The sequence below is a fragment of the Vulpes lagopus genome, chromosome 9 (genome assembly GCF_018345385.1).
Source record: "Vulpes lagopus strain Blue_001 chromosome 9, ASM1834538v1, whole genome shotgun sequence".
Classification (NCBI taxonomy): domain Eukaryota; kingdom Metazoa; phylum Chordata; class Mammalia; order Carnivora; family Canidae; genus Vulpes; species Vulpes lagopus.
In genome coordinates this window covers 413,753-440,322 of record NC_054832.1, presented here as the reverse complement: position 1 = coordinate 440,322, position 26,570 = coordinate 413,753, and the positions used below count along the sequence as shown (strand labels likewise).

Genomic DNA, 26,570 nt, shown 5'->3' with positions numbered 1-26,570 from the left:
GCGGCGGCGGCGGCGGGGGCGGGGCTCCCTTCGGGCGGGCCGTGACTCGGAATCCGAGCGACGTCGGCGACGGTGGCTCCTCAGCCACGTGTACGCGGCGTCCGTCCGCCCACCTGCTCGTCAGCCGCGGGCTCCCGGGGACCGTCGGGCGGCGGGCGCGGGCGGCGTGGGGTTCCGGGGCGCGCCGGCCCCTCGGGAAGAGCGAGGAGCTGCAGCAGCACGAGGACCGCCGGCGGGGGCCGCGGGGACACTGGGCCCGGGAGTCACACAGTCGCGGCGCACGCGTCCCGGGGCCCCCGCGTGCCTGGGAACAGCGGTGCCCGCCGGGCCCTGGCCTGCAGGCGGCGCGTCCAACGCCCCCACGGATGACCCGGCGTCGCGGGACAGGCGGCCGGGGCGGGGGCGCGGGCGCGCTGCGGGAGCAGGGACGGGGCGGGGGGGGGAGGAGGGACGGGGCGGGGGACGGGGCCGGGGCCAGGAGGCGGCAAGGTCCGCAGGGTGACAGTCGGGAGCCCGCCTGGGGGGTCCACGTTCTCAGTGGGAGATGAAGGTGGGAGCTGGCTCGTCGGGGAGGGACGGGGACCGACCGGGGAGGGACGCCCCGGGCTGGGGAGCGGGCGGCAGGCTGGGGGCTGCAGCAGGACGAGCCCTGGCAACTCTCAGCCCCTCCTGCAGTGCCACCCCCCCCCCAAAAGCCAGCGCTGGCCCCATACTGGAAGCAGGGGACCCTGCAGTCCAGGCCACGCTCCCGGTGCTCCCCCGGGCAGCGCTGTGCTGGGAGCCGGTGGCTTTCCAACCTCCCCGGTGCCAGGAGGGCGGCGCTAATTCCCACAGCGCCCTCCTGGGGGTTCCTCCAGCTTCTTGGAGAACCAACGAGTCTTGGATACCGGAGCATCTGCGTACCCGTGGGGCCGGGGCGCTCTTACATGCGGCCCCTCCTGCCCAGTTTGCCCCGGGTCGGTGGCGGGCAGCACCCACCTCTCTCCAGCACAAGTGGACGCGTAGAGCGGAACAGGACACTGACTTCCATCCACTCTCCCGCTTTTGTGTCTGTGTGTTGGGTAAATGACAGGCTGAATCTGATATCCCCCGGACCCCTTTCTCTTTTGATCTTTCCTCCTACCTCCTTTCTGCTATCCGGACAGTGCATTTAATGGCTGAAGCTCTGGCAGCCATTTTGGACCACAAGGGGTGTTCTGGATTGAATTGTGTCCCCCCAGGGACGCCTGGGTGACTCAGTGGTTGACCATCCGCCTTCGGCTCAGGTCATGATCCCAGGGTCCTGGGATCGAGTCCCGCATCCAGCTCCCCGCAGGGAGCCTGCTTCTCCCTCTGCCTGTGTCTCTGCCTCTCTCTCTCTGTGTCTCTCCTGAAAAATAAAATCTTAAAAAAAAAAAAAATGGGTCCCCCCAAAAGATATGTTGGAAACCTACCACTCAATGAGTGACTTTTATTTGGAAATAGGATCATTACAGATAGAATTAGTTAAGACAAGGATACACTGGAGTAGGGTGAGCTGGTAATCCCATAGGAGAAGAGAAGAGACACACGAGGTCATAAAACAGAGGACACTGGACTCATCCTGCCCCAGACACGGAACAATTGGGCCCACCAGAAGCCAGTAAAGTCTCATGTGACAAATTCTTCCTATGGAGCCAAGAAGGAACACAGCTTACCGACACCTTGATTTTAGACTTCTGCCTTCAGAATGGTGAGAAAATGTCATTTTTAAGGCTCACAGTTTGTGGTGGGCTGTGCTACGGCCTGGGGGGCCACAAGGGGACTCGGAGGATGAACAGTTCTGGCACAGACCTCGGAGCAGAAGAGGCCCAGGCCCTGCGGACCGTGGGCCACACACTCTAGCCTGACCAGCTCTAGGCCTCTATCTTTTTTTTAAGGATTTTTTTACTCATTTGACAGAGAGAGTGGGCACCAGCAGAGGAACAGCAAAGGCACTGGGAGAGGGAGAAGCAGGATCTCCATGGACCGGGGAGCCTGACCTCCACCTGAGACTCGATCTCAGGACCCTGGGATCGTGACTGAGCCCAAGGTAGACGCTTCACAGACGGAGCCACCCAGGGGCCTCTCGACCTCTTTCTAGGCGAGCATACTGGGTTGTTTTGGTCTTTTTGCTATGAGTCAACAAGTTTGATTCCTGATTGGACACCAGGCCTCACCTGCTACCTGCAGACCCCCGCCAATTTCTCTGACCCCACTGCACCTTGCAGAGGGGGACTGGGGCGGGCTGCCGGCTGGTTCCTGGTCAGAGCCCCACCTGTCTGCCTCTCTTGGTGGGAGACACTTCCCTAACAGCACGTAGAGCAGCTGGGCTCCAAGGACAAGAATGTCTTTATTGAAGCAGGAGGCGGAGGCGGAGGCGGGGACGGGCGCACCCAAGGGCAGGTCCCGCACTGGCAGGCGGGCGCAAGGGGCTGAGATAGGCCAGGGTCAGCAGGCAGCATCAAGGGCCGGAGAGTGGGGCGGGGGCCATCAGAGGGTGATGTTGTCCTCATACAGCGACAGCAGCAGCAGGACGGTCCAGCCGCCCAGCAGGCCCATGTTGTGCAGCAGGAAGAGGAGCCAGGGCCGCCGGTCCCGCACGTGCAGCATGGCCGGGAGCTGAGGGAGAGGGAGGCTGTGGTCAGGGGCCAGCTCCGGGCCCCAGCTCACCCTGCTCAGCTCACCCCAGGGCGGCCGACTCCCGCCCTCCGCCCTGACCATGTCGCAGAGCGCCACGTAGAGGAAGAGGCCGGTGGCCACCGCCAGGATCCAGGCCTCGCTGTCCTCGCCGACGTCGACAGCGAGCGCCACGTAGAGGCCGGCGAAGGCCGTCAGCGCCGAGGCCAAGTTCAGCAGCAACGCCCGGCGCACGGACAGCCCCGCGTGCAGCAGGGCCGCGAAGTCCCCTGGGGCGGGAGGGGCGGGGGCGGGGTCAGGCCGGGCGCCCCGCCCACCGCCCGGGAGGCCCCGCCCCGCGGCAGCCCCCTCATGGCCGCCGCGGCCCCGCCCACCGCCCGGGAGGCCCCGCCCACCGCCCGGGAGGCCCCGCCCCGCGGACCTAGCTCGTGTGGCAGCTCGTGGCAGAACACGGCCAGCGACGTGGCCAGCCCGGTCTTCCAGGAGGACGCGAAGGCGGCGCCCACGGCCAGCCCGTCGGCGAAGTTGTGCAGCGCGTCGCCCAGTGTGATCACGTAGGGCAGCAGCCGGAGCTCTGCGGGCGGTGGACGTGGGTGCGCGCCCGCCCGCGCCCGCCCCCCGACCCTTCTGGGGCTTTCCTCGGGACTCACCTGGGCTCAGTCTCCGGGGCTCCGCGCTCAGCAGCTCCGGGCTCTCCTCCGCCACCTGCGGGGTGGTCAGGTGGGCCGGGAGGTGAGGAGGGCGCGCAGGGGCTGGGTCCCCCGAACAGCATCATCGGAGGCCCCGGGGCAGTGGCGGGGCAGGTCGGGGGGCCCTTGGGGGCGGAGCTCCCCGTGGCATGGGGACGTCGGGGAAGGGCCAGCTCACCAGGTCTGCGCGGGAGCCCTCGTGGGGCTGCTTAGGGGGCCGGAGCTCGCTGGGCGTTAGCTGCAGGGACACCCCATGGCTGTGGCCACCATGGCTGTGGCTGCAGGGCCCATCCTTTGAGCCCTGTGGGGACAGTGGGTCAGGGTCCGGCAGGCCCCCAGGCCTCTGTCTCCTCCACCCACCACATCCAGCCCCCACCTGACCTCTGGGTCCAGGGGCAGCAAGAGATTAAAGAGGTTCTCAAACAGGAAGAAGGTGTAGAGGCCTCCCAGCATGGCCACGAGGCGCCAGGTGGTCTGTGGGCCAAGGCCCTCCCCGCTGTGGGAGTGCAGCCCCAGCACCTGGGGGAGAAGGGGGCTGAGTAAGGGGGCCTTCAGGCCGCCCCCCACCCCTCCATCCCCCCACCCCCACCAGGGCCAGGAAGAGAGAGACTAGAGGGGCAGCTCCAGGAGGATGGGCCTGGAAGGCCTGGGCAGGGGCGTTCCTGGCTGGGGAGAGAGGGGAAGCTGAGACTGACCTTGGGTGTCAGGTGCAGGATGGCGTCGCCTGTGAGCGCGCCCACGGCCATGCTCAGGAAGGTCTGGATGACATAGTGGGAGGCAGCGCGGCAGGTGGCACAGGTCAGGAGCAGGAGGCCAAAAATGGCACAGAGGCAGATGAACAGCGTGGCTAGGGAGCCGTAGAGATACCCTGCGGCGGTGGTGAGCGGAGCTGAGAGCCTCTCAGCCTCCGGCCCCTACCCCTGCCTCCCAGGGGCGGGAGTCCAGGAGCCAGCAGAGCTCACCAGGGATGCAGGTGGTCAGGCCCGCCGCCTCCCCTTTACCCCCGTGCCTCCCTCTCCTGCCAGCCCTGGTCCAGCTCTCCCCGCCTGTCCCCTAGCCCAGTGGTCGTGCTCTCCCCCCTGTGAGGTCCCACCTCTGTGCCACTAGCACCCGTGGGCACAGCCAGGCAGGCGCTACTGGGGAGGCAGGCACTCACTCTCCGCCTGGCTGAGCTGGTCCCGGGTGGGGGTCCTGGGCTGGGGGCTGCAGGCCCCACTCAGTTGCTGCTGGAGCAGGGCAGGGCTTAGCTGGGCCCAGGACTCTGGGGTAACCCCGGCCTGCTCAGACAGCCCGTACACAGCCATCACTTCGCTGGCACTCAGGCATACCTGGGGGTGGTAGCACGCAATCAGGGACCTGAGCAGACTTGGGACCCCACCTCTCCCCGGGAGTACGGTGCAGGGGCTGCTCACTGTGTCCCACAGGCTGGAGCTGCTGTTCGGGGTGGTAAGGGGCACAGGGCCCTGGTAGTTGGCCCCGGTCCTCTGGTGATCGTGGTCACTGTGGTCGGTGTCAGCCACTCTGCCTACCCCCAGGCGCTGCATCAAGGCCTCCAGCTCTGGCCGGGGGGACGGAATGGCAAAGTCGGTGTGGGCTCCGGGCCTGCCTCCCCCATGGTCAGGGAGGCCGGGCACTCAGGGCGCCCCCACTCTGGCCCAGCCCAGGCCTCACCAGCCAGTGTGATGTTGGGAGTCTCGCCGCCGTGCTGCCGAAACACAAAGTCTACAAAATACTGGGGGGTGGGCAGGGCTCGGAGGCAGGACCCGCTGCTGACATGGTCCAACAGGGCAGCCAGCACCAGGCCAGGGCTGTTGGGAGCTCCTGCCCTGTCTGCCTCCTCCAGCAGGTGAGGCAGGTCTACGCAGGCCTAGGGGAGGAGCCAGGGCTCAGCCTCTGCTGCAGTGTCACCTTCTGGCCTCCAGCCCTGCCATTGCCCCGAGTATCCCCCGAGTGCCACTGACCCCAAGGTCTGTCCCGATCTGGCCCAGACCAGCCTTCTCAGAGCACCACCACTGGTCCTGCCAGCTTAAGACCCGCACTGGGCCTGACCCCCCACCCCGGGGCCCCAGGAGTCTGAACAGCCCTGTCTGACTCCCCAGGGCCTGCCCTGAGTGGTACTGGACCTCTGTGATCCTCGGCCCAGCCCAGACTCCCCCAGCTACCTCCGGGGGCTCCGAGGATGTCCCGCCCACTGCAGCCGGGCCCAGCCCACAAAGTGCTCCGTCCAGGGGGATCCCCTTAGGCCCTCCCCGCCCACCCCGTCTGGCCGCCCTACCCAGGCTCACCTCCGCAGCGGGCCAGCCAGCAGTCTGGGCCTGGATCCTTTGCAGCAGCCTGCTCAGGCCCGGGGCCAGCGCCGTGGGGCCCTCCAGCAGGGCCAAGAGCTGGTCAGCGCGGGCGGCCCAGCGGCCAGCCCGGATATCTGCACACGTGCCCCTGGGGTCGCTGAGGTAGAGGGCGGCGGCGGCACTGAGGCGGGCGATGTGTCTGGGTGCTAGGACCTGCCCCTCCGGGAGCCCCGGCGTCTCGGGCCCGCCCAGGGCCAGGGCATCATCCACAGACAGGCACTGTGGGCAGAGACGGGTGGGCGGCAGCTGCCCGCTTCCCTGGGTGGTCCACGCCCCCCGCCCTCCCCCTCACGCACCCCTGCATCATCGCTCTTTCACACTCTCCCGTCGCCACCGCCCTCAATGACACAAGTGCACACGCGCACACAGAGGACTCAGGGCAGGGGTCCCCCCACCCTGGGTGGCTCCTTGCCGGAGCCACCGCCAATCTGATGGCCCGGGGCTCCCGGAGCTGTGTGCGCCCCGCACGGCGCCCAACCCGGGAGCAGCGGGGGGCGCGGGCCGCAGGGAGGGCCTGGGTGCTTGGCCACCCGGCCTCACCTTGACCCGCCCCCTGGAGTTTGCCCAGGGCCCTTTGCTTCCAGCCTGGGGAGGAGCGGCGGCTGCTGGGGGACCCGTCGGGTGGGGCCGTTACCTTTCCACACGGCCCGTCGGCGCAGTGCGCACGGTCCGCCAGCGTATTTAACAGGCTGCCCAGTGCCCCGCGGTCCAGAGCGCCGCGGCCCGAGGACAGCGCGGCCAGCAGGCGGGCCGGCGGGGCCCCCACGGCGAGCAGCGGCAGGGCCAGCAGCAGCGCCAGCGCCCGCGGGCCCCGGGCCGTCATGCTGAGCCCCTGTGCTGCCGCTGCGGGTGCGGGCGGTGCGCGGCGCTCCTGGGCTGGGGCTGGGCTCTGACCCGCCCGGCGGCGGCACCTGTCCCAGGTATTTGCGCGGGGCCCTGTGATTGGCTGCCGCCGCGCGCGGGTTAACCATTCCAGCAGCAGGTCCTCCCCCGGCCGCGGGCGGCTGCGCTCCGGCCCGCGGCACCGTCCTCGTCCTCGGGGCTGCCCCGCGCGGGGGCCTGGCAGAGGGGCACCGATGGCACCCGGCCCCTCGGGCCCGCCCGGGACATGCGGCCTGCGGCCCGGGGCACACCCCGACCCGGCCCGGCTCCCCCGCTGGGCAGCTCGCGCCCGCCGCCCCCGGCCTCAGGTCCCTTGGGCTGCGGTGCCCAGAGCGGGGGTGGGGGGCGGATTCCGAGGGGACCCGAAGGTGCTGGGCGAGTGCTGCCCCCTCCCAAGTCCGGAGGGCCCCGGGCCTTCTGTTTGTCGCCCCCGGGCAGGGTCTTGGGCGGTGGCTCGGGCTGGAGCACCAGCCCCCCCCACCCCTGCCGGCTCCCTCTTGGCCTTTGGACCCCGGGACTCATCTCTGCCTGGTTGGCAGTGCAGGGGGAGGGGCCGGCCCGGGGAGCCCGCAGGCACCCCTGCCCAGGCTTAGGGCACTGTCGCCTCCTGCAGCACATGTGGGTGTTCCCCCCCCCGCTCCCCGTTCAGCCGAGCACTGACCCTGAGCCCGGTGGGGTGTGGTCGGGACCGAGGCGGTAGCTGGGAGCCCGGGTACTCTGTCCCCAGTCCTGGGGTGCCCAGGGCTGCGGCCCCGGCCCGAGGTCACGCCACCGCCACTCAGCTGGGTGGCACTGCAGGGTGACCGCCCCGGGTCCTGGGGGGAGCTGGGCCAGAGGAGGGCATGGGAACAGCCGCGGGGTCTAGATGATTCTTGGGCCCGAGCCAGAAAGCAGGGAAGCTGGAGAGGCCCGGGCGCAGGTCTGAGGACTGGAGGCCCGAACTTCCGTCTTGCTGACCCGCGGCACCGGCCACTGGGGCTGGAGCAGGAGGCAGGGACCTGGCTGCCGCCTCGGGCCACCCCTGCTCACCCCTCTAGCCTCAGGGCCAGGGTCCAGGACCTGCCGTCCAGCCACCCTCCCCAGTCCCAGGCAGGCGGCCTGCAGCCCCTCGGCCTGAGTGAGCTCTGGGCCGGCCACTTCCCTCCACCTGCCGACCGTCCCACCGCGGCCAGAGTGGCCTGCAGCTCCCGGCTCACTGTCCCCACCCGTGTCCCCAGCCCCCCACATCACCCGCCATCCCGCCAGCCCACCTGCTCCCACAGCAGCGCTCACAATCTCCGGGACACGCGTCCCCCAAGGATGAACAAAATGTGCCCTGTGGGTACGATGGGACATTCGTCCTTAACAAGGACACCTGGCTGGCGCAGGGGATAGAGCCGGCTCCCATCGCAAGGTCTTTTTTTTTTTTTTTTAAGATTTTATTTATTCACGAGAGACACAGAGAGAGAGGCAGAGACTGCGGCAGAGGGAGAAGCAGGCTCCCATGCAGGGAGCCCGATGTGGACTCGATCCCGGGACCCGGGGTCACGCCCTGGGCTGAAGGCGGCGCTCACCCACTGAGCCACCCGGGCTGCCCATCGTACTTACTTTAAAAAAAAAAAAAAAAAGAGAGAAAAAGAAAGACGTTTTGACAGATGCGAGAAATAAACGCACCAGAGAAGACCAATTGAGCGTGATTCCACTGGCGGGAGGCCCGTTCACAGTCACACCCCAGGTCACACCCCAGGCGCAGAGAGGGTGGCGGCTGGCGGGGCCAGGGCTCACTGGGGCCGCGCCTCTGCGGGGGCCACGGAACCGCGCAAGCTGGACGCGGGTGGCGGTGGAGCGAGCGGCGCTTGATCTCGGGGTTGTAGGTTCAAGCTCCACGTCAGGTGTAGAGATTAGTTAACAATAAAATCCTCAAAATAATGTTTAAAATGACAAATTTTGGTTTTTATTAAAAAAAAAAAAAGAGCAGAACAGCCGTTCTGTCCGTTCAGCAGCCGCTGGCAGCAGGATCTGGGGCTCTGGGCCCTCCTGGTCCCTCGGGGCTCCCCTGAAGCCTCCCCCTCCCCGGGCCGACTGGGCTCCTCCGAGTCCGCCCTGACGCTGCAGCCCCTCCGTGTCCTGGGGCCTCTGGGCTTCCCAGGCCTCAGCCGCCCCCCTCGGCTCCTCGGCTGGTCTTCCCACCCCAGCCTCCAAATGTGGTGGAGCCTCGGGCCTCTGGGGAGAACCCCTGGGACCCAGGGCGGCAGCTTTGCCCCGGAGATGCCAAGCCTTCATCTTCCCCCTGCGACTCCAGCGTGATGTGCCGCCGCCCACCCGAGCCCACGTGGACTCGCTCCGTCCCGGCAGCTTCCACGCACAGGACCTGCTCTGCCCACCGGGCTGTTCTGGGGTATCCACTGCCCAGTGCGCTCGGCCCGGGGGCACAGTGTGTGTCACATGCAACACAGCCTGCACCCAGACCCCCAGGGCCCCCTCGGCCCCTGCTGCTGATCCTGCCCATGGCCCGCGTCTGCTGTCTTCTCCGAGTAAGACCCAAGTGACACGCACGCCTCTGCCTCGGGGCCCCTGCTGGCATCGGGGGCTCCAGGCTGATCCCAAGTCCTCACCCTCTCCCTCTGCGTGCTCTGCCATCAGCCCCCACCCCTGTGAAGCGCCGCCTCCCTGCCGGCAGCCTCCAGCCTCCTCCATCAGCACCAACACACGACGCGCCGTACTTCGAGGCCACAGGCATCCAGAAACACTACCAGGAGGAGGGGCGCTACGGGAGGTCAGCGTGGCCCTCGGGCACGCCGTGGTTGCTAAAGTGGATACAACAGATCACGGAACCCGGTGCCTCGCTCCGGCAGCTGGCAGCATGCACCCATGTGGATGCGGACGTGATGGGACACTGCGGGCCGGGGTCGCCTGCAGAGTCCACAGCCCCGGGCCCCATAGCAGGTGACAGTAGGAAAGGAACCAGCTCTGGCCTCTGAACCCGTGTCCTCACCTGCAGGCCCTGGCAGGACTGGCCCACCCAGCAGCCCGGCCTCAACCCTGAGGCAGACTGCTGGGGCCTTGCTGAGCCACTAAGAGGGCGGGCGTGACCCCGCGGCAGGGAGGGGGAGGTGGCTCGGCCAGCTTGGGGCCAGACACGGGGGCAGGGGCTCAGATCCCAGCCTCACCTGGCTCAGGGGGAGGCTGGCTCCCTCCCAGGTGCCCAGGCACTGCCCACCAGGGACGCGGGGGCCCTAACTCCTGCTCAGACCTGCCCCTGCGGAACCCATGGGCTCCGGGAGGCTGAGGGAAGACAGAGCAGCAGGCCTGGCGGGGGGGGGGGGGGGGGGGGGCGGTGCCGGGGCGGGGGGGGGGACACGGGACGGGACACAAGCAGCCACAGCTGCAGGGAGATCAGACAGCGCCTTTATTGCGAGGAGGGAGGAGGGCGGGGGCTCCAGGGCTGACACACGGGCAGGAGTCACATGCAGAGTGGGTGGCCCTCCCCACCCCCAGGGCCCAGCGCACAGCCTCAGGCGTGCAGGAAACGGTTGAAGGCGTTGTAGGCCGACTCCAGGTCAAAGAGCATCTGGCGCACCTGCGAGTCGTCGAGCTCGTCAGAGGCTGACATGCCGCTCAGGGTCTGCAGCCTGTGGAGCACAGCGCTGAGGGTGAGCGGGAGCGGCTGCCCGGCCCGGGGGGGCGCCCAGAGGCTCGGCGCAGCCGCACTCACCACTGGCTGACCGTCTGGCGGCCCTCGAAGTCAGGAGGCAGGTGGCTCATGCGGTGCATGGTCTCCATCAGCTCCCGCAGGTCAGGCTGGATCTGTGCACAAGACGCGCGGCTTCCTCCTCCCTCCTCCTGGAGCCTGCCCCTCCACCTCTCCCCTGCCCTGCCATGCCGCCCCTGCACCCCTGCCCCCAGAGCCGCACCTCATCCATGGCACGGATCTCCAGGCGCAGTTTGTCCATCACCGTGATGAAGAGCTAGGGACGAGTGCGCACGTGAGGGACCACAGACCCAGCCCAGGGGCCGAGGGTGGGGCCCCCCAGCCTGCTTCCCCTGCCCGACCGGCCTGGTCAGCCCCCACCCAGCCCCTCCGGCCTCGAGAACCCACGGTCTCCCCGCTCAGCCCGTCCCCTTGGCTGCAGGGTCACCTGGGTCCCTGCTGTGTCCCTGTCCCCACAGCCCCCGGCCCTCCACGCGCCCCCTCGCCCACATGTGCCTCCAGGTCCCTCCTGGATGCTGCCCACCCCCTGGCCACGCGGGAGCCCTCCCCGGAGGCTGCGGGCGCACCGAGACCACGTCGGCGATGCAGCGGTTGAGGTTGCCCTTGTCGTCCTTGATGGTGATGGGCCGATCCTCCTTGATCCTCTCCATGGCCAGTGGGCAATCCAGCTGCGGGGGAGGGGGGGGCGGGAGCATGGGTGCACAGCCCCCCCCCCCAACAGCGCCGCCCGCCCCACCTCCCACTCACTCACACGGAACTTGCGGCAGAACTCGTCGATGGAGCTGATCTCTGCGCCCTGAACCTGCCGGAAGGCGGCTTTGTACTGGACCAGGAGCCGGGAGCAGGCCGCGGTGTACCTGCGGACACGGCCAGGCTGCGGCCCTGCTCTCCCGGGCCCCCCAGGCCCCCCCGGACGCTCGGCAGCCCCTGGCAGGCTGGGAGGAGAGCAAGCAGAAGGGAGGGGTGGCCAACACGTGGCCCCCACAGGGGACGGGGGACACGGACGCGCCCTCCCACTGCTCCGGGATGCAGCGGCCACGCCTCCCCACCCACAGCTCGCGGGCTCACCGCGCAGGCCTGTCATGCCGAGCTAAGGTCCCGTGTGCCTCCTAAGGGCCAGGCCGGGCCAGCAGCACGTCCCCTGCTCCCCTCCCTGACCCTTCTGCCAACGGGGACCCGTGTGCCCGGGGAGCAGGCTCGGGACAGAAGCCAGGACCCAGGGGTGGGCACGCCTCCCCCCTGAGACCCTGCAGCAGCACCAGGAGGATGTCCTGGCCGGGACGGTGCCCAGGCCGCCCGCCCTCCGGAGCACCCTCCTCGTGCGGGGACGAGGGGCTCACTCGTTGGGGGTGACGCAGTCCTTGATGTAGGCCTTCTCCAGAGCCTGCATCGTCTTCACAACGGCAAACAGCTCCGCCATGTTGTCGTACCTGAGGGCAGTGCGACCATCGGGCCACGGCTGCCAAGGCCCCGAAGGCCCCCAAGGCCCAGGGCGCCCGCGGTCCCGGGCGAGGCTGTTTGGCCTGCAGGGCACAGGCTCCTCGGGAACGGTTCCCCAGCCTGACCCTGTGCCCTCCTGACCTCAGTCAGCCGGGGGGTTCAGAGGTTGGGGGAAGCTCCTTGGGGGCTGCTGGGCACCGCGCGTGTCGGGGCGGGCGGTCTGGGGCTGAACTCACTTCTCCCGCTCCCGGGCGTTCTTGTACAGCTTCACCTCCTGTTGGAGAGAGGGGCCAGAGCGTCAGGTGGCAGGGCCAGGGAGGCCGCAGGGTCTGGGGGAGGCTCACAGCTGTCGGCTACTGGCCGCTGCGGCCAGGTGGGCATCGGCCACTCACCTCATACAGCTCCGGCTTGTTTCCAGGGGCTGCAACAGAGCAGAGAGCTAGCAGGCTGCCACACTGGTGGCCCCAGGGGGGCTGGTCCACCGTCCCTGGCCCCAAGGCCTGACCCTGTGAACTGTCCCCAAGAGCCCAGGGGCATCTGGAGGATGGGGTTCTAATTTCAGCTCCGCACCAGTCTGTAGGCAGGGGGGCCTGAGCAGAAGACGCCTCGGGCCAGCAGGCCACAGCCCAGGCCTGGGTCCCCCATTCCACCGCCACTCCTAGCGACCTTCCTCTACAGCAGAATGACCACACCTACTTACGGTCCAATGACAGCATACAAGTGACATTTGTCACACATCTTGTGCCCTCTCCCCTGGCTGGACTTGAGAATGCCCGGGCTGCCTGAGGTTCCAGCCACACTAAAGCTGTCATCTCTGTGCCCAACCGGCCCCACCTGGAGGTCCTCTCTGGGCCGTCTGATGATGAAGAGCCCACGGACACAGACCTCCCCACAACCCCTGGCTTCTGCCGCAGGGGCTGAAGGCCTGGGCCCTCTGGGTCCCTGGGACCACCTTGGGCCACACTCACCTCCCATGCCTGGAGTGGCCGGGATCCCGTGAAACATCCTGCAGGATCAGGTGGCCACAGCAAAGATCTGGGGAGCAGAGCCAGCGCCAACTCAGAGGTGACCCCCAACACTCCTGGGGCTCACGAGTTGTTCCTCTGACCTCAGCAGAGTCAGATGAAAAATACCCGAGACAGAAAAACTTTAAAATTCCATGAACAACCGTTTTGTTCCATTTCCTGCTCCATTTTTTAAAAAAAGATTTTATTTATTTATTCACGAGAGACACAGAGAGCGGCAGACACAGGCAGAGGGAGACGCAGGCTCCACACAGGGAGCCCGATGCGGGACTCAATCCCAGGACCCCAGGGTCACGCCCTGAGCTAAGGTGGTGCTAAACCGCTGAGCCCCCCGGGCTGCCCTCCTGCTCTAGTCTTAACACGAGCTGCACCCGACCTCGGACGGGCCTCATAGTACAAAAGACGCATGTCCTCGTGGTAAAGGCCAAGGGGTTAATGAGTTCCTTGGAGTCTCCAGGCACAGGTGATAACATCTGGGGAGTGGCTGGGCGAGGCTGTCCTTGCATATTCCAGCCCGGGACTGGACGTTCCGACGCCAAGACCCCCGGCCCTGGCCGTTCCAGAGAATAACTGATTTACTGAGGACACCGGGACACGGCCCTTCGCTCTGGTCCTTGGGTGCCCGAGCCAGGGGCGGGCTGGGTCTTCCTCCCCGAGTCTCCCAGACGCTCTGTCTGGGTCTGCTCTCTCCGTGGCCTCCGCTCACTTCCTGCTGCGTGAGGTTCCTGGTCTGCAGGAAGCGAGGACCTAGGGACCCCCGGGGCCCTGGACCCGGCCGCCCGCGGCACAGTGGCGCGCACAGGGTGCTGGGTGCTGGGTGGGGCCGCCCGCTGTGCCCTCGGGCCGGCAGGAGGCCGGGGAGCTGGGCCGCATCTCGGGCGAGCGGTGGCGGCCCCCGGGCGGGGAGAGGCGGCCCAGCCCCGGCCACCGACCCCGCAGGCAGCGCCCGCGCCCCCCGTCGCAGGGGCAGGGGCAGGGGCAGGGGCAGGGGCAGGGGCAGGGGCAGGAGCGCCAGGCTCGAGCCGTCGGGGCGGGGCCGTCCCTCCGACCGGCCGTGCGGGCGCCCGCGGGCGACCCCGGCGCCGCCTTCCCCCGGGCCCGGCCGCGCCCCGCCTCCCTCCCCCCGCCGCCCCCGCCCCGTACCTGGGCTGCCTCTGCGGGTCGGGGCGGGTCGGGGCGACGGCGCCCCGGTGTGGATTCGGATCGGCCGCTCGGCGCTCTGCTTCCTTCTGCGCCTGCGCACGCAAGCCCCGCTATCTGCGCTCGACTCCCGAGGTCTGCGCCTGCGCACGCACTCCCCGCCACCCCCCCGCGTCGGAGCCCCGACCGACCGACTACCGCCCTGACGTCTGCGCCTGCGCGCGCCGGAAACGACCGGCCCCGCCCCCAGCCCCGCCCCCGGGCGGTCAGCGCGGACCCAACCTGCACCCCAGCGGGCCCCCGGCCCCCCCCCCGCCTTTCAGAGGAGCGGCGGCGGCAGCGTCCGTTTATTGGGGCGGGGGCGGGGCGGTCACAGGCGCCGGAAGAAGAGCCGGGAGCCTCGGTCCAGCGTGCAGGCGCCAGGGCTCGGCGGGCCGGCCAGCAGGCTCAGCGCGGCGCGGTCCTCGGGGGCGAGGCGGCGGCTGCACAGCTGCAGCTCCTGCACCCGCGCGGCGACCTGGTGCCACAGGCGCTGGCCCAGCGGGCCCTGGACGGCACAGCCTGCGGGCGGGGGCAGGAGCGGGCGTCAGCGGGGTCGGGGTGCGAGCGCCAGGGGGGCCCCGGGGCTGCGGGCCCGGCGGCCGGGCAGGAGGGCCACTGGCCAGAAAGCCGCAGCCGCATCTGTGCCGCCCACGGCTGGACACAACAGGGGTGCCCGCGGGCCTCCAGGGACACGGGGCCGCCCGGTCTGATCTCGACAGGTCAGCGCGCCCAGCAGGCTCAGGACCCAGGGAGCAGCCCCGTGCGCACACCCACTCCTAGCCCTGGTCCCCTGGGGGGCAAAGCCCGTACTCTCCTGCCGCAGGCCTAGCTGGACGTGCCAGGTACCCGGTGGCCAGTTGGGGTCACCCTCAAGGCGGCTTTGGGGGGTGCCCTGCCAGGTGTAGCCAGAACAGGCTGGGAAGGTGGGGCCCCAGCAGCCCCTGCAGGAAGTCGGGAGGATCTCGTGGTAGCAAGTGTTTGCCGTCCGGACCTTGAGTTCCCTCCTCTTCCCAGTGGTAATTAGGAAATCCTTGTGAAAGGGCATCTGTCCCCAGACCACAGGGTCTCTGAGGGTCAGGCTGACCAGGTCAAGAGCAGAGATCCCATGTTCCCCCTGCCTCACACCCCTCCCGGTCACATTGGTCACTGTCCCCAAGCTCACCTGACAGGCCAAGGAAGCTGAGGCCTTGGGGCCGCATCTGGAGGGCAGACAGGAGCTCCTCCAGGCCCACACGTGTAATCTCAGGGTTGGCAGACAGGTCCAGGGAAATGAGTGAGGGGCAACAAGGAAGGCATCTGAACAAGGGACGTGAAGGAATCAGCCTCCAGGGACAGAGGCCCCCAACACTACAGAAAGCTGCCCCAGATAAACCACAGCTCTGGGAGCCACAGACCAGGCCCTGTAGACTCTGTCTCTAGCACGGCACGGTGCACGCTTCTCCAGGGCTTGCAGGGCCCTGCCAAAGGCCAGACCTGGTACACCTGCCTGGCTCGAGTGCCCAACACTCCCAAGAGCCAGCTGAGGCTGGCGGGTCAAGAGAGGCCCTCGTATGGGCTGTTGCACACGGGGTGATGGGAGAGGCGCTCAGGAGCGTCAGGAGTGTAGGAAGGAGGCAGGGTGGGAGCTGGGAGGAGCCAGGTCCTGGGACACACTAGCGGGGAGGAGCTGCTATCCTGTCCCTGCTGACCCAGCTCCCCCAGGGTGCTGGCCTCGAGATCAGACTCCCTCAGAATGGGCAGGAGCGGCTTACCTGCTCAGGTCTTTCACGGCCTTGTCACCCAGATGGTTTGCAGACAGGCTCAAGTGAGAGAGAGCACAGCCTTCCTAGACAGAGCAGAGGCCCAGGGGGCCCGGGCTGGGTGTGGCGCGGGCTCTCCCTGCCTCGTAGTAGAGGCCCCATACCCAGGTCAGGGGTGTTCCTCCTTCCTCAGGAACCAGGGGGCATTGGCCTGACCCCCACTGCACCAGGGCATAGCGATATCGCTTCAATTTGCAGATCAAAGGGAAACAGGTAGAAGTAGTCACACCTGGCAGGTGCAAACCACAGGGACCAGCCCCACATGGAAGAGCCAGCGGGGAAAGCCCTGGGAAGCCTGGCAAGACCTTGGGACCTGCCTGGAGCAGGGGGGCCGCCCCGGGTCCCAGGCACCTTTCTTGCTGGCCAGGGACTCAGCCTGAGGCAGGCAGCCCTGCAGAAAGCTTCCCCGCAGCCGTACTTTCTGAAGCTTCAACCCTCTTCCCCGCCACGTTTTAGCTGTGGGACCAGGCTGGATGGCCCCAGGTGGCTCCTCTTTGGCACCCCCGCCCCACATACATACCTCGGTCAGGTATCTGACCACAGGCTCCACAAGGCCCGAGTCGCTCTTGCTGGCTGCCACGGAGCTAAGCTCCAGGCGCTGGAGGGTGCGGGCAGGCAGGCTCTTCAGGGCCCGGGCCAGGGCAGTGGTGCCCAGGATGTTGTAGGACAGAGACAGCGTCTTCAGGTGTGTGGCATCTGCGCAGGGAATCGGAAGCCCGGTCAGCCACACACCAGCACCACCTCAGCCCCACGATCCCTCTGCGGAAGCTACTGTCCCTGAGACACTGCGCAGAATGGAGGTAGCTCCCACGGGGGATCTCCCGGGCAAGGAGGGGGCAGGGCTAGGCTCCTGAGCCCATCTTCTCCCCACCGACCCTGGGCACCTGCCTCCCTGTACCTGAGACGGGCTGGGCCAGGATGTGTGCATGTGGGGTGGGGCCGGGGAATACATCCACTGCGCCACCCCAGCTTCTCCCCGGCACTCTCCCATCCCTGAGCCCCACCTTCCTGGCCCACCACGGCTGCAGAAAGCCCCCCAAGAGGCCCCCCAGTCCGCTTCTCAGTGCTGGGACCGCGGCCCACGGCTCGTCCTGGGGGAATGCCCCCAAGCCCAGGCAGGCCCAGCGCGTCCAGGTCTGGTGCCCCGGGGCTGCTCTTGCTTGAGGCTGGCTGTACCTCTGGAAGGTGCCCTTCTGAGGGCAGCCGGAACCCAGGGACCAGGAAGTGGATGTGCCCGCCAGCTCACCTTGGAAGGCGCTACCCAGGGCTGCCTGGTGGCTCAGGAGGAAGCCGGGGCCCAAGCCACAGGCCTGGAGGTGCAAGGTACTGAGTGAGGGGCAGGCCTGCAGGACGAACGCCAAGGCCTGGCCACAGCCATCCCCGAGGGGGTTCATGCTCAAGTCCAGCTCCTGCAGGTTCTGTGGAAGACATGAGCCCCTCTGGAGAACTGGTATCCCCGGGTGCTGCCAGCACTGCCAAGTACAGCCCAACCCAAGGATGGGCTGAACGCAATGCTCTGCCGCCGCCCTGCTGCTCCCCGCGCCTCTACCTGCAAGGCGGTCTGCTCCCGGAGGCCCATGGCCAGCTGGCGTAGACCCTCAGGGCCCAGGTGGTTGGAAGAGAGGTCAAGGAGGACGAGGCCAGGCAGGGTGCCCAGGGCGGCCAGCAGCTCAGCAGCACATCCATCCGCCAGCCGGTTCCCTGCCAGGCGCAGCTCCCGGAGCGCCGCGTGCAGCTTGAGGGCGCGCAGGAGGGGGGTGAGCTGGGTCTGGCGCAGGGCCAGGGAGCAGGCGCTGAACGAGGGGCCGGAGTCCTGGCAGCCCATGGCCTGCAGCACCTGCTGGTGCTCCTCTGCAGGGGAACGCGGTGTCAGCAGAGCCACAAGCTGCTCTGCCCTGGGCGCCCTGGGGACCCAGCCAAACATGCCCACCTCCTCAGGAGCCCTGGGACGCCCAGCGGGGTGCTGCAGAGCCCACTCCCACAGGCCTGTGGACCCGCATGGGCCCCCAACCATGGCCGGTGGACGGGGTGACCCCTCTGTCCTGGTCAGGCCCTCCTCGGCAGGGCCTATCTTCCGTCAGCCACCCCACGTCTCCAAGGCACACTTCCTTGGAAAGCCACCCCGGGCCCAGCCTCCGGTGGCTCTGGTGACTCCATGCCATCCCGCTGCCAACGGGGCCTGTCTTCCCCCACCTGCCAGCACATCGTGGGCACGGGGTAGAGGACGAAAGCCCGAGGCCAGCTGTGCGGGGAGCGTGCCCACGGTGGACGTGAGGCCCCAGACCTGGGAGTGGCACAGGAGCCTGCACACCCGGGCCCCGACCCAGCTGCTTCGTGCCCCCTGGGCCCTCACCTTGCTCCAAGCTCTGGCAGGCCCTGCGGTATCGGTCGGTCAGCGGGGGAAGATCCCACGACGTGACCTCGGCCAACACCTGAGGGGCACCACCAGTAAGCCACCCAAGGGGCTCCCAGGGCCGGGGCGTTCCCTGCCCTCAGCGCCCGGGCTCTTGCCGCTTACCTCCTCGTTACTCTGCAGGACGTCAGGAATGGGGTCCTGTGGGGCCAGCAGGGCTCCCTCCTTTCGCAAGAGGAGCCTCGGCAGCAGCCCACAGGCCTGGCAGTAGCGCCGGGCGGCCTGCTCTGCAAGCCAGGCCACGGAGTGGGCCTCCTTGCTGCGGGGGGAGAGCTGCGCTGGCCAGGAGCCGACGGAGGCCCCGCGGCCCCACCATCCCTGCTCGGGACACACCCGGGCCCCCAGCAGCCTCACAGACGGCCGGCTCTTCCAGGCTTTTCCTGGGGCCACGGGGCCCGACCCAACCAGGCCCGGGTCCTGCCACTGCGTGTGCAGGGCGCCTTCACCAGCCCCCAGCCGGCAGGGAGGACGCAGCTGGTCAGCGCAGGCCTTGGTGCCCACGCCACCGGATAGCACACACAAGGCTCTCCGGGGGCCCAGGGGAGCCGGGCCTGGGCGCCCACGCGCTGCCTTACCTGTGCGGGACGGGAACGAGGAAGAGGCTGTCCTGCACTCGCACTCGCACCCGGATGGGAGGGGGCACAGGCGGACCCTGGGGGGCGCAGGGTGACGGGCGGACTCAGAGACCCGGTCCCCGGCCCTGACCGGCCCTCCGTCCCCACCGGCGCAGGGCACCCACCGAGGGCTGGCCTGCCGCAGGGCTGTCCTCACCAGGCCCCGAGGCCCGGGATGTGTCGGGGCTCCGCGGAGGTTCTGCCGCTGCGCCGCCCTCTCCCCGCGCCCCGATCGGTGTATTCCAGCTTGTGAGATGGGGCAGCCGGCTCTGCCTGGTCCGGGCCCGGGGCCGCGGCCTGCCCGGGCTCCTGCTACCTGACTCGGGGGTGCCGCGGCTGGTGCCCTGGGGGCGGGGCACGGGGCCATCCTGGTGGCCATGGGTCAACGGCAAGTCGTCCTCCAGCCAGTCGCTCGCCAGCCAGTCCTCCTCGGGGATGAGCGCCGCCCGGTGGGGATCGGGCTCGCCCGGGCCCCGAGGGCCGACCCCCGCCGCGGCGTCCCTGCTGCTGCTGGAGCCAGGCCTCCGGGCCGCCTGCTGTGCGGGGACAGAGTGCCGCGGCCGCTTCGGGGTAGGCCGGGCCGGGCCGTCCTCGTCCTCTGAGCTGCTGCTGCTGGCCAGCGTGTGCCTGATCCTCCAAGGCCGGGCTCCCGGGGGCTCCGGGGACCCTGGGCAGGGGCTCAAGGGAGGCGAGATCTCGGGGTCAAACAGATGGCTGCGTGGAAGGCCATGGGGAGCTGCGGAGGGACGGGACCTGGCATGAGGCCCCGGCCCCGCCCGGCCACCTGTGCTCCACTGCCCCTGAGAAGCAGGGCCTGGGGCACCCTCAGGCCAGGGAGAGGGTCCCCAGGTGCAGAACAGGTCTCTCCTTGCCTTGGCCTGCCGCCGCCGCCCGGAGCAGCCTCTCCATGGCTCCAGCCTTCTCTCGGGTCTCGCTGTCCAGATCCCGGCCATACAGCTTCACCCACTGCTGCAGAGTCTCCAGTGGGCTGTGCCCCTGCGCAGCAGCCAGCTCAGCGGGGGAGCCGCCCCAACAGCCCGAGCCCCCCTGCCCCCCACACTCACCTTCGAGGTTCGGAGGGTGACGGATGCCCCCCGTCCAATGAGCAGCTCGGCCACCTCAAAGTGACCGCAGGTGAGGGCGTCGTGCAGGGGAGTGATGCCCTCACAGCCCTGGCCGCCTGGGTCGTCCACCACAGCCCCGTGGTCCAGCAGGAAGCGGACGATGTCTGAGGGCCGGGGACAGGAGCTAGCTCCCAGCCCTCGGCGGCCCCGCCCCGGTGTCCCGGCCCCTGTACTCACCCAGATGCCCATAGTTGCAGGCCTCATGCAGGGGTGTCCAGCCACAGTAGTCCCGAGGGTTCAGAGGGTGGCCCTGTGACCGAGGATGACAAGGAGCCTAGCCCTGAGTACCCCCCGGCCCACTGCAGGGCTCTGAGGTTCCAGGAGGGCCAGGGCCTGGGTCTCAAAGGCCAGAATGAGCACTGCGGGCCCCTCCCCAGGCCTGGCCCGACCCCGGCCGACGTCCCAGCAGAGGGAGGTAGTCTGCACACGAGACGCACCGTTTTGGGGAGGCCCCTGCAGGGGTTCGTGGGGGCTAGCAGCCACGTTGCACCCTCCAGCCCCGTGCCCCATGCCACCCCCCGGGGAAGACTCCGGCCCCCAGGGCACCTAGAGAGCACGGTGGGAGGCGCACCTGTCTCACGAGGTCCTGGACGCGAGCCAGACGGCCCTCGATGCAAGCTCGGTGCAGGAGAGTCTCCCCAACGTCATTGCGCCGGTTCCACTGTGGGCAGTTGCCCCGGGACAGGGGGCAGAGGTGTGAGGAGACCAGGCAGGCCTGGCAACCACAGGAGGGCCACGCAACGCCCCGCACCATCCTCACCTTGCTCGCGCTCCGCTGGCCCAGGCAGCCCTGCAGCTCCTCATCCTCCTCTGGCTTCTGGGACAAGCCGTCAGCATCGCCCTCTGGAACAGAGCAGCGCCCACCGGGTGAGCCAAGCCCCGCTGCCCCGACCGCAGGGCACCCTGACCGCCAGGCCCAGGGCCACCACCGTCCACTGCCAGCCCTGCCAGCGGCTGCCACCCTCACGGTCCCTTTGCCCACAGGGGATGACCCGCCCTATCTGCCCACCTGTCGCCTCACCCCGCGCTTGGACCCCACCCGAGACTCGTGTCCCCCTCCTGAAAGCACCTGTCGGCCTGGGTCCTGCTCCGGGAGACAGTTCATCCCGAGCCCAGGGGGCCTTCACCTCCACACGCCGGCCCTCCCGTCGGCGTCTGCCTCTGGCTCGCTCGCTGCCCAACCCCCACCTCCCCTCCGCTCGTCCCGTCCACTCTCTCTGCCTTTGGTCCCCGCAAGAACCTTCTCTCTCACGTGCTCCTTCTGCAGCAAGCACGCATTGAGCGGCGTCACCTCGAGTCCCTGCTCTGGCCCCAACGCTCCCGTGGGCCCCACACTGCCCACTGGTGACCCCAGCCCAACCCCCCTGCGCATGAACTCCCCGCAGCGCTTGGCCTCTCACTCAGAGGTTCTGGAAGCCACTCAAGTTCGAATCTGACCTGATTCCTCAAGGCCTCGGGGCTGGGCGCTCCCCAGCTGCCTGCCCTCTTATGCGGCCCGCCCTGTGCCCCCCCCTTCCATTTCTGCAGGTCTGACACTGCACCTGCTGCTCCAGGAACGTTCCAGGCACCCTCCCCCCAGCCCTCCTCCATCCACCAGCACGAGCACCCTTCCCATGGAACGTGAGCAGCCCCCACGGCGGCTCCCCCCACACCAGCCCCAGCCTGGGGCCCAGCGAGAGCAAGTGCCGGGGCGGCCACGGTGGCATTCAGGCCTCACCACTCTCGGAGAGCTCCATGTCACTGGCCTCGGGAGTGTCACTGTCGCCCTCCTTCTCTTCCTCCTCGTCTTCCTCCTCGTCTTCCTCCTCATCTCCGGGCATGCTCAGCTCCTGCAGTCTGGCTGCAGTGGTGGGGGCCTCCTGGGGCTGCAGCCTCAGCTGCACAGTGTGGAGGTGCTGCAAGACCTGCCTCTGAGGAGCGGGGGATGCTGGGCTCAGGGCCACAGGGGCACTGGATGCCGAGTGGGGGAGAAGGAGGCGGGGGCGAGGACAGGCAGGCTGTGCTAGGGGATCCCGCGTGGGCAGGGGCGCGGGCAGGCTTCCGTACCTGCAGCCGGGGCTGCTGGGCCTGCTGGGCACAGCCAAGAGCCTTTTGGAAGCATGGTGCCAGCAGCTCATAGGCGTCCCCGGCTTCCTCTCGGGACAGCGCGATGTTTAGCCAGGTCTTGGCCTCCTGGAGCAGGAGGAGGAAGGATGAGCTTGGGGGCCACTGCCCACCCGCTGAACGGGCCGCACCCCGGGCTCAAGCTCCCACGTTGCCCCCATGAAGCAGAAGGATGGCGGCGCGGTGCCTGTCCACGCCCAACGCTCCAGGGAGGCAGTCCTGAGGCAGAGCTCGGGGACCTCCTTGGAGTCCCTCTGTATCCCACACCCCGGGTGGGGCCGGGCGCCCTCCCACTCACCTCCAGAGCGTCGCCACCACGCAGCCTCAGCTCCTGTTCGTAGTGGGACACAGCCCGGCGGTGGTCCTTCATGTCTCCCAAGGTGGTGGCCAGGGACACGTGGATGACGGCCAGCTCGGGCCCTGGCCTGCCCAGCAGCTCCGCAAAATGCAGCTGCAGAGACAGTGACAGCGAGGCCAGGGCTGCCTTGCACCTTGCCGGCTGGAGGTGTTACCACCCCGCCCCCCTCCTCGGCAGGGGACGCACACCTGCTTCTGGTAGGCCTCAGCCGCCTTGGGGAAGTCGCCCGCCTTGGAGAACAGGTCCCCCAGCTGCTCGCAGATGGCCATGGCACCCTGAGGGTCACTGCCCTCAGACTCCTGCAGCTGCCGCTGTAGCCGGACCACAGCCAGCACTGCGGGACAGGGCCTCGCGTGAAGGGTGGTGCTGCATGCGCGCCGCCCTGCCTCTGCCCCTGCCTCTGCCCCTGCGCTGTGCCCTCCGGCGGACCAGCCACCCTCTCCAGGCCCCCGCTCACCCCGCGGTAAGAGCGGGTAGTAAGAAAATGTACCACGGGGCCCACGAGGATCCGAACTAATAAAGGACAACCTAAAGCAGCACCTGGCTTGCAGGGGAGCTACACTGCCTGCCGCCTGCCAGTCTTCGCAGGCCACACACGCTGTCCATTCTCCCATCCTCCTACATCAGACTTGCGTCTCCACTTTGCCCGTGGAGATCCTGGCGCCGGTATAAACGCCCGGCCGGGCTCCTGACCATCTCAGTCCCCCGCCCCCTGCCCCCTGCTGCCACTGAAGGCTCAGAGAAAAGTGGGGGTCTCTTCCCAACAAGGGGATGGGGCAGGGAAAGGCTCCCCACTGATGTGGCCACCTCTCCGCCCCTTTGGGGGAACTTCAGCCCCCAGGTCCCCAGGCTCACCATATTTGAGGGTCCGGCAGACGGCTGCCTTCTGCAAAGGCTTCTGGAAGCCCAGCCTATAGGCTTTCTTCAAGGCTCTCTTGGCAGCCAAAAAATCCCCCAGGTCTTGGAGGATCTGGGGGGGCAAGGGAAGGTGAGATGGGCAGGCTCCCCAGAGCCGAGCCCCTCTGTGGCTAAGCCCAGAGCTGTGAGAGCGGCACCTGTGAGATGAGCACACAGCACTCGCTCTCCATGAGCTCCTTCCTCAGGACACGTGCACACTCTCGGGCCCCCTCCAGGCAGCGCATGGCTTGGGAGTGCTGCCCTTTGCGCCAGTGGATGGCACCCAGGTTGTAGCGGGCACGGAACAGGTCCTCATGGAGGTGGTTCTGCCTGCGGGTGGTGACAGGTACTGAGGCCCTGGGCACTCCTGCTTGGGAAAGCACACGGGGTACCTGACGTGCAGACGTGCAGCTGCGGATGCCAAGCTGAGCCTGCTCCTTCCCTAGCCCCTGCCATAGAAGTGATCTGGGCGTGCAGGGCCTCCTCTGCTCATAGGGGACGGGCAGGGACAGATGGGTTCGCTCGGGGGCTCCTGCCTCTAGGAACAGAGGCCTTACTCAGCAAGGAAGATGCTCTTCCGGAAGTAGTCGTTGCACGGGGCCATCTGCTGCAGGCTTTCGAAAGTGAGGCCCAGGTTGAGGTAGAGTCGGGTCCTCATCTCATTCAGCTCTCGCTTGGCCAATGTACCTGGAAGAGGCCCCCCCCGCAACACCCACTCAGTGCCTTGCAGCCACTTGGGGTGTGCAGCCTCTCCCCGACCCCTCCTGTTTCGCACTGTGGGTGCCAGGGGTCCTGCTGTAGACAGAGTGTAGGAGGACACAGGGCGGGCCGCGCCCAAACCTGAGGTTGGAGGAGCATGGGCCACGCATCTCCTGATGGGAAGCCTTATGGACAGGTCTCAGCCTTGCAGAGGAAGGGCCGTGCCACACGGACAGGACGGGCAGTGCAGCTACAGCCTCCTGGGCCAGGGGTCTGGAGGCAGGGGCTGGGGCAGCTAGGCCTCAGAGCGCTCACCCCGCAGCTTCTCGTCCACAATAGCCAAGCTCTTCTCAAAGGCAGCCTGCGCCTGCAGCAAGGTGTCCTTTGACTGGCAGTGGTCATAGATGTCCAGGTAGGTGCGGCCGATTGTGGCCCAGGCCCTCTGCTGCTCAGTGTGATTGGACAGAGAACAGGCCAGCTCCAAGTAGCGATGCTGGTGCTGGGGTGCAGAGGAATGGCCATTGGGAGCCAACCCCCTCCAAGCAAACCCTATATGCACCCCAACTCCAGGAGGTCTCTACCTTTGCTAAAGAGAGTCCCCTACTCCCCCAAATCCCCACAGAGCGGGCCAAAGCCAGGCTGGACATGTCTCCTCTCTTCTATGCCAAGGGCTGCCTGTGGGAATGGTGGTGCCACACTCCAACCAGCCAACGTCAGGATGGGGAGTTTGCTGGGTTGCTGCACCCCCCTAGCCAGGACGGGAGCAGGCCCTCTGTGGACGGGGGGCCCAACTCCCCAGCCGGCCCACAAACACAGCTCAAGTGTTTCGTCCATTAATGGTTGCTGGGCCCAGGCTCCTGGGACCCGCCATCATGTGCCCACCCAAGGACCGGGCTCCAAGCCCCTGGCACAGGGCTGTCTGAAGAGGCCGTGTCCAGGCATGTCCACCTCTAGCCGGAGGCTGGCGCTGCAGACTGTGCTTCCCTCCACAAAAAAGGGACTGGAAGGAAGCTGGGCCCTGGAGGGCTGTGTGGTCGGTGCCAGGGTGGGTGCCGAGGTGGACGGGAGCCCACCTTCAAGGCAGCGTTGTAATCCTCCAGCTCAGCCAGCCGCTCTCCGATCTTGCGGTGGGCCACGGCACAGCCCAGGGCGTCGTCCACGCTCTCCAGGAGCTGCAGCTCGTGCTGGTGCTCCCGCAGGGCCTCTGCGTAGCGGCCTGGGTGGGCAGGAACGGCGGGGCAGTGGGTCAGGGCCCGGGGGCCCCTCGTCCCTTCCGGTCCCGGGGCCACCCCCACACCTCCGGACACCCCAAACCACAGGTGGGCGAGGCGCGGAGCACGCACCGCGGCTGGCCAGGAGCTCCCCCAGCTGGTGGCAGGCGGCGGCCTCCTCCCGCAGCTGCCCGCTCCTCTGGGCCTTGGCCTTGGCCTTGCTCAGCTCTGCAGAGACACGGAGCCGGGAGGCTGAGCCCTCGGCTGTGCGGCCGGCCCCGCTCCCCGCGCCCCCCGGCCCGGTACCCCCGCCCCCGGCCCCGCTCCCCCCGACCCCGCTCCCCGCCTGCTCCCGGCCGGGAGACTCACGGCGAAGCTCGCGCTCAGCGCTCATGCTCAGGCCGCCGCTCGCCGGGATCCGGACTTCCCGCGCTCCCAGCCGCAGGCCCCGCCCCCGACTCCGCCCCCGCGGCGCGGAGCATCCCGGGAAGTGTAGTCAGCGTCCCGGTGCCCCCTGGGAGCTGTAGTCCGGCTGGCATGGGAGGGGGGCGGCGAGAGGGCGCGAGCCGCGGGGGCTGCCCGGGCCGGGGCTCCTGGCCGAGCCGCGCACCGCCGCCACACACACGCCCAGCCCCGGTGCAGGAGGACGCGGGGGCGTCTGGCGGGGTCCAGGCCGCCGCGAGCGAGCCGGAGCCCGAGCCCGAGCCCGAGCCCGAGCCCGAGCCCGAGCCCGAGCCCGAGCGCGAGCGGACCGTGCGGGGCAGCGGCGCGGGCACCGGCCGTGCAGCGCGGCGGCCGCGCGCGGGCCGAGGGGGGCGGGGCTGCTGGCTACCGCGCCGACCCGGGCGCCCCCGTCCTGGAGCGGAGGGGCTCCGCGGGCCCCCGCTCGGTCTGGGGCTCAGAGCAGGACCCACAGGCCGCGGCAGGGAGGCCGGCTCTGCCCGGCAGCCCAGGGCGAGGTCCCCGCGCACATCGCGGACGCCCGCCGCCCCGCCCCGCCGCCCCGCCCCGCCGCCCCGCCGCCCCGCCGCCCCGCCGCCCCGCCCCGCCGCCTGCCCAGGGCGCCGGGAGCCCGGGAAGCACACCCACGGGGCTGGCTTCTCGCAGAAGGAGACACAGACAAGACGTGGTTTGGAGTTTTTTTGAAACTATAGTTACATACAGAAAACATCCAAAGAGAACACAGACCGCAACAGCGACATGGAAGTCATTTCCCACAGTGATAAAAACGCCTCTCGCTCTGCTCTTTAAAAAATTATTTTTTTATTATTTTTGTAAATGTCTCACTTGGATGAACTGAGGGATGTAGTGCTTGTGCGGGCGTGGCCATGGCAGGGAGGGAGGGGCCAGCTTGCTCTGTGCCCCCAGGCGCCCCCACATGGGCGGGGTTGCACCCCCACTCTCCTAAGTCAGGGTGCCAAGGTGGCAGGGGTCCTGGAGACAGACAGTGCTGTTTGC

The 26,570-nt window shown here is 68.4% G+C and overlaps 3 protein-coding genes and 1 long non-coding RNA gene across 5 annotated transcripts; 1 reads left to right on the top strand and 3 right to left on the bottom strand.

Annotated features, from left to right (window-relative positions):
- Nucleotides 1–2,331: 2,331 nt before the first annotated feature.
- Nucleotides 2,332–6,963, bottom strand: SLC39A4 (solute carrier family 39 member 4). Its single transcript, XM_041768746.1, has 12 exons — nucleotides 6,309–6,963; nucleotides 5,612–5,893; nucleotides 4,998–5,193; nucleotides 4,739–4,884; nucleotides 4,483–4,654; nucleotides 4,022–4,194; nucleotides 3,708–3,845; nucleotides 3,505–3,627; nucleotides 3,288–3,342; nucleotides 3,059–3,211; nucleotides 2,719–2,906; nucleotides 2,332–2,619 (listed from the first exon to the last, which is right to left on the bottom strand). The coding sequence occupies exons 1-12, from the start codon at nucleotides 6,495–6,497 to the stop codon at nucleotides 2,491–2,493; spliced, it is 1,944 nt and encodes a 647-aa protein (XP_041624680.1). The 5' UTR covers nucleotides 6,498–6,963; the 3' UTR covers nucleotides 2,332–2,490.
- Nucleotides 6,474–9,853, top strand: LOC121498733. The gene is made up of 3 exons (XR_005989867.1): nucleotides 6,474–6,594; nucleotides 8,838–9,069; nucleotides 9,179–9,853. It is a non-coding gene; the product is annotated as an uncharacterized LOC121498733 (long non-coding RNA).
- A 68-nt stretch (nucleotides 9,854–9,921) lies between these two features.
- Nucleotides 9,922–13,991, bottom strand: VPS28 (VPS28 subunit of ESCRT-I). 2 transcript variants are annotated; one of them, XM_041768831.1, is made up of 10 exons: nucleotides 13,856–13,991; nucleotides 12,656–12,722; nucleotides 12,080–12,108; nucleotides 11,924–11,961; nucleotides 11,588–11,677; nucleotides 10,999–11,104; nucleotides 10,814–10,915; nucleotides 10,450–10,503; nucleotides 10,251–10,342; nucleotides 9,922–10,167 (listed from the first exon to the last, which is right to left on the bottom strand). In XM_041768831.1, the coding sequence occupies exons 2-10, from the start codon at nucleotides 12,690–12,692 to the stop codon at nucleotides 10,050–10,052; spliced, it is 666 nt and encodes a 221-aa protein (XP_041624765.1). In that variant the 5' UTR covers nucleotides 12,693–12,722; nucleotides 13,856–13,991; the 3' UTR covers nucleotides 9,922–10,049. The 2 variants fall into 2 exon arrangements, with proteins under 2 accessions (XP_041624765.1, XP_041624766.1); XM_041768832.1 differs by lacking the exon at nucleotides 11,588–11,677.
- A 177-nt stretch (nucleotides 13,992–14,168) lies between these two features.
- On the bottom strand, nucleotides 14,169–25,638 carry TONSL (tonsoku like, DNA repair protein). The gene is made up of 26 exons (XM_041768713.1): nucleotides 25,482–25,638; nucleotides 25,245–25,340; nucleotides 24,975–25,117; nucleotides 24,217–24,400; nucleotides 23,760–23,889; nucleotides 23,361–23,532; nucleotides 23,161–23,275; nucleotides 22,494–22,639; nucleotides 22,246–22,398; nucleotides 21,891–22,016; nucleotides 21,562–21,754; nucleotides 20,605–20,687; nucleotides 20,416–20,505; nucleotides 20,022–20,094; nucleotides 19,785–19,948; nucleotides 19,593–19,716; nucleotides 18,846–19,456; nucleotides 18,682–18,758; nucleotides 18,212–18,365; nucleotides 18,047–18,125; nucleotides 17,243–17,544; nucleotides 16,940–17,111; nucleotides 16,214–16,389; nucleotides 15,646–15,719; nucleotides 15,057–15,190; nucleotides 14,169–14,413 (listed from the first exon to the last, which is right to left on the bottom strand). The coding sequence occupies exons 1-26, from the start codon at nucleotides 25,504–25,506 to the stop codon at nucleotides 14,223–14,225; spliced, it is 3,987 nt and encodes a 1,328-aa protein (XP_041624647.1). The 5' UTR covers nucleotides 25,507–25,638; the 3' UTR covers nucleotides 14,169–14,222.
- Between the last annotated feature and the right edge of the window lie 932 nt (nucleotides 25,639–26,570).

What these genes read in the sequence shown, in the direction of transcription:
- SLC39A4 (XM_041768746.1), bottom strand. Translation starts at nt 6,497, where the DNA reads ATGACGGCCCGGGGCCCGCGGGCGCTGGCGCTGCTGCTGGCCCTGCCG. An exon ending in GCTCCAGCCTGTGGGACACA is followed by an intron (nt 4,655 to 4,738) that starts GTGAGCAGCCCC and finishes TACCACCCCCAG; the next exon opens with GTATGCCTGAGTGCCAGCGA. An exon ending in ACGTGGCGCTCTGCGACATG is followed by an intron (nt 2,620 to 2,718) that starts GTCAGGGCGGAG and finishes CCTCTCCCTCAG; the next exon opens with CTCCCGGCCATGCTGCACGT.
- VPS28 (XM_041768831.1), bottom strand. Translation starts at nt 12,692, where the DNA reads ATGTTTCACGGGATCCCGGCCACTCCAGGCATGGGAG. An exon ending in GGCCACTCCAGGCATGGGAG is followed by an intron (nt 12,109 to 12,655) that starts GTGAGTGTGGCC and finishes GCTCTGTTGCAG; the next exon opens with CCCCTGGAAACAAGCCGGAG. An exon ending in AGATCCGTGCCATGGATGAG is followed by an intron (nt 10,343 to 10,449) that starts GTGCGGCTCTGG and finishes TCTTGTGCACAG; the next exon opens with ATCCAGCCTGACCTGCGGGA.
- TONSL (XM_041768713.1), bottom strand. Translation starts at nt 25,506, where the DNA reads ATGAGCGCTGAGCGCGAGCTTCGCC. An exon ending in TCCAGGACCTCGTGAGACAG is followed by an intron (nt 20,095 to 20,415) that starts GTGCGCCTCCCA and finishes CCTCGGTCACAG; the next exon opens with GGCCACCCTCTGAACCCTCG. An exon ending in CTGCAACTATGGGCATCTGG is followed by an intron (nt 19,949 to 20,021) that starts GTGAGTACAGGG and finishes CCCGGCCCTCAG; the next exon opens with ACATCGTCCGCTTCCTGCTG.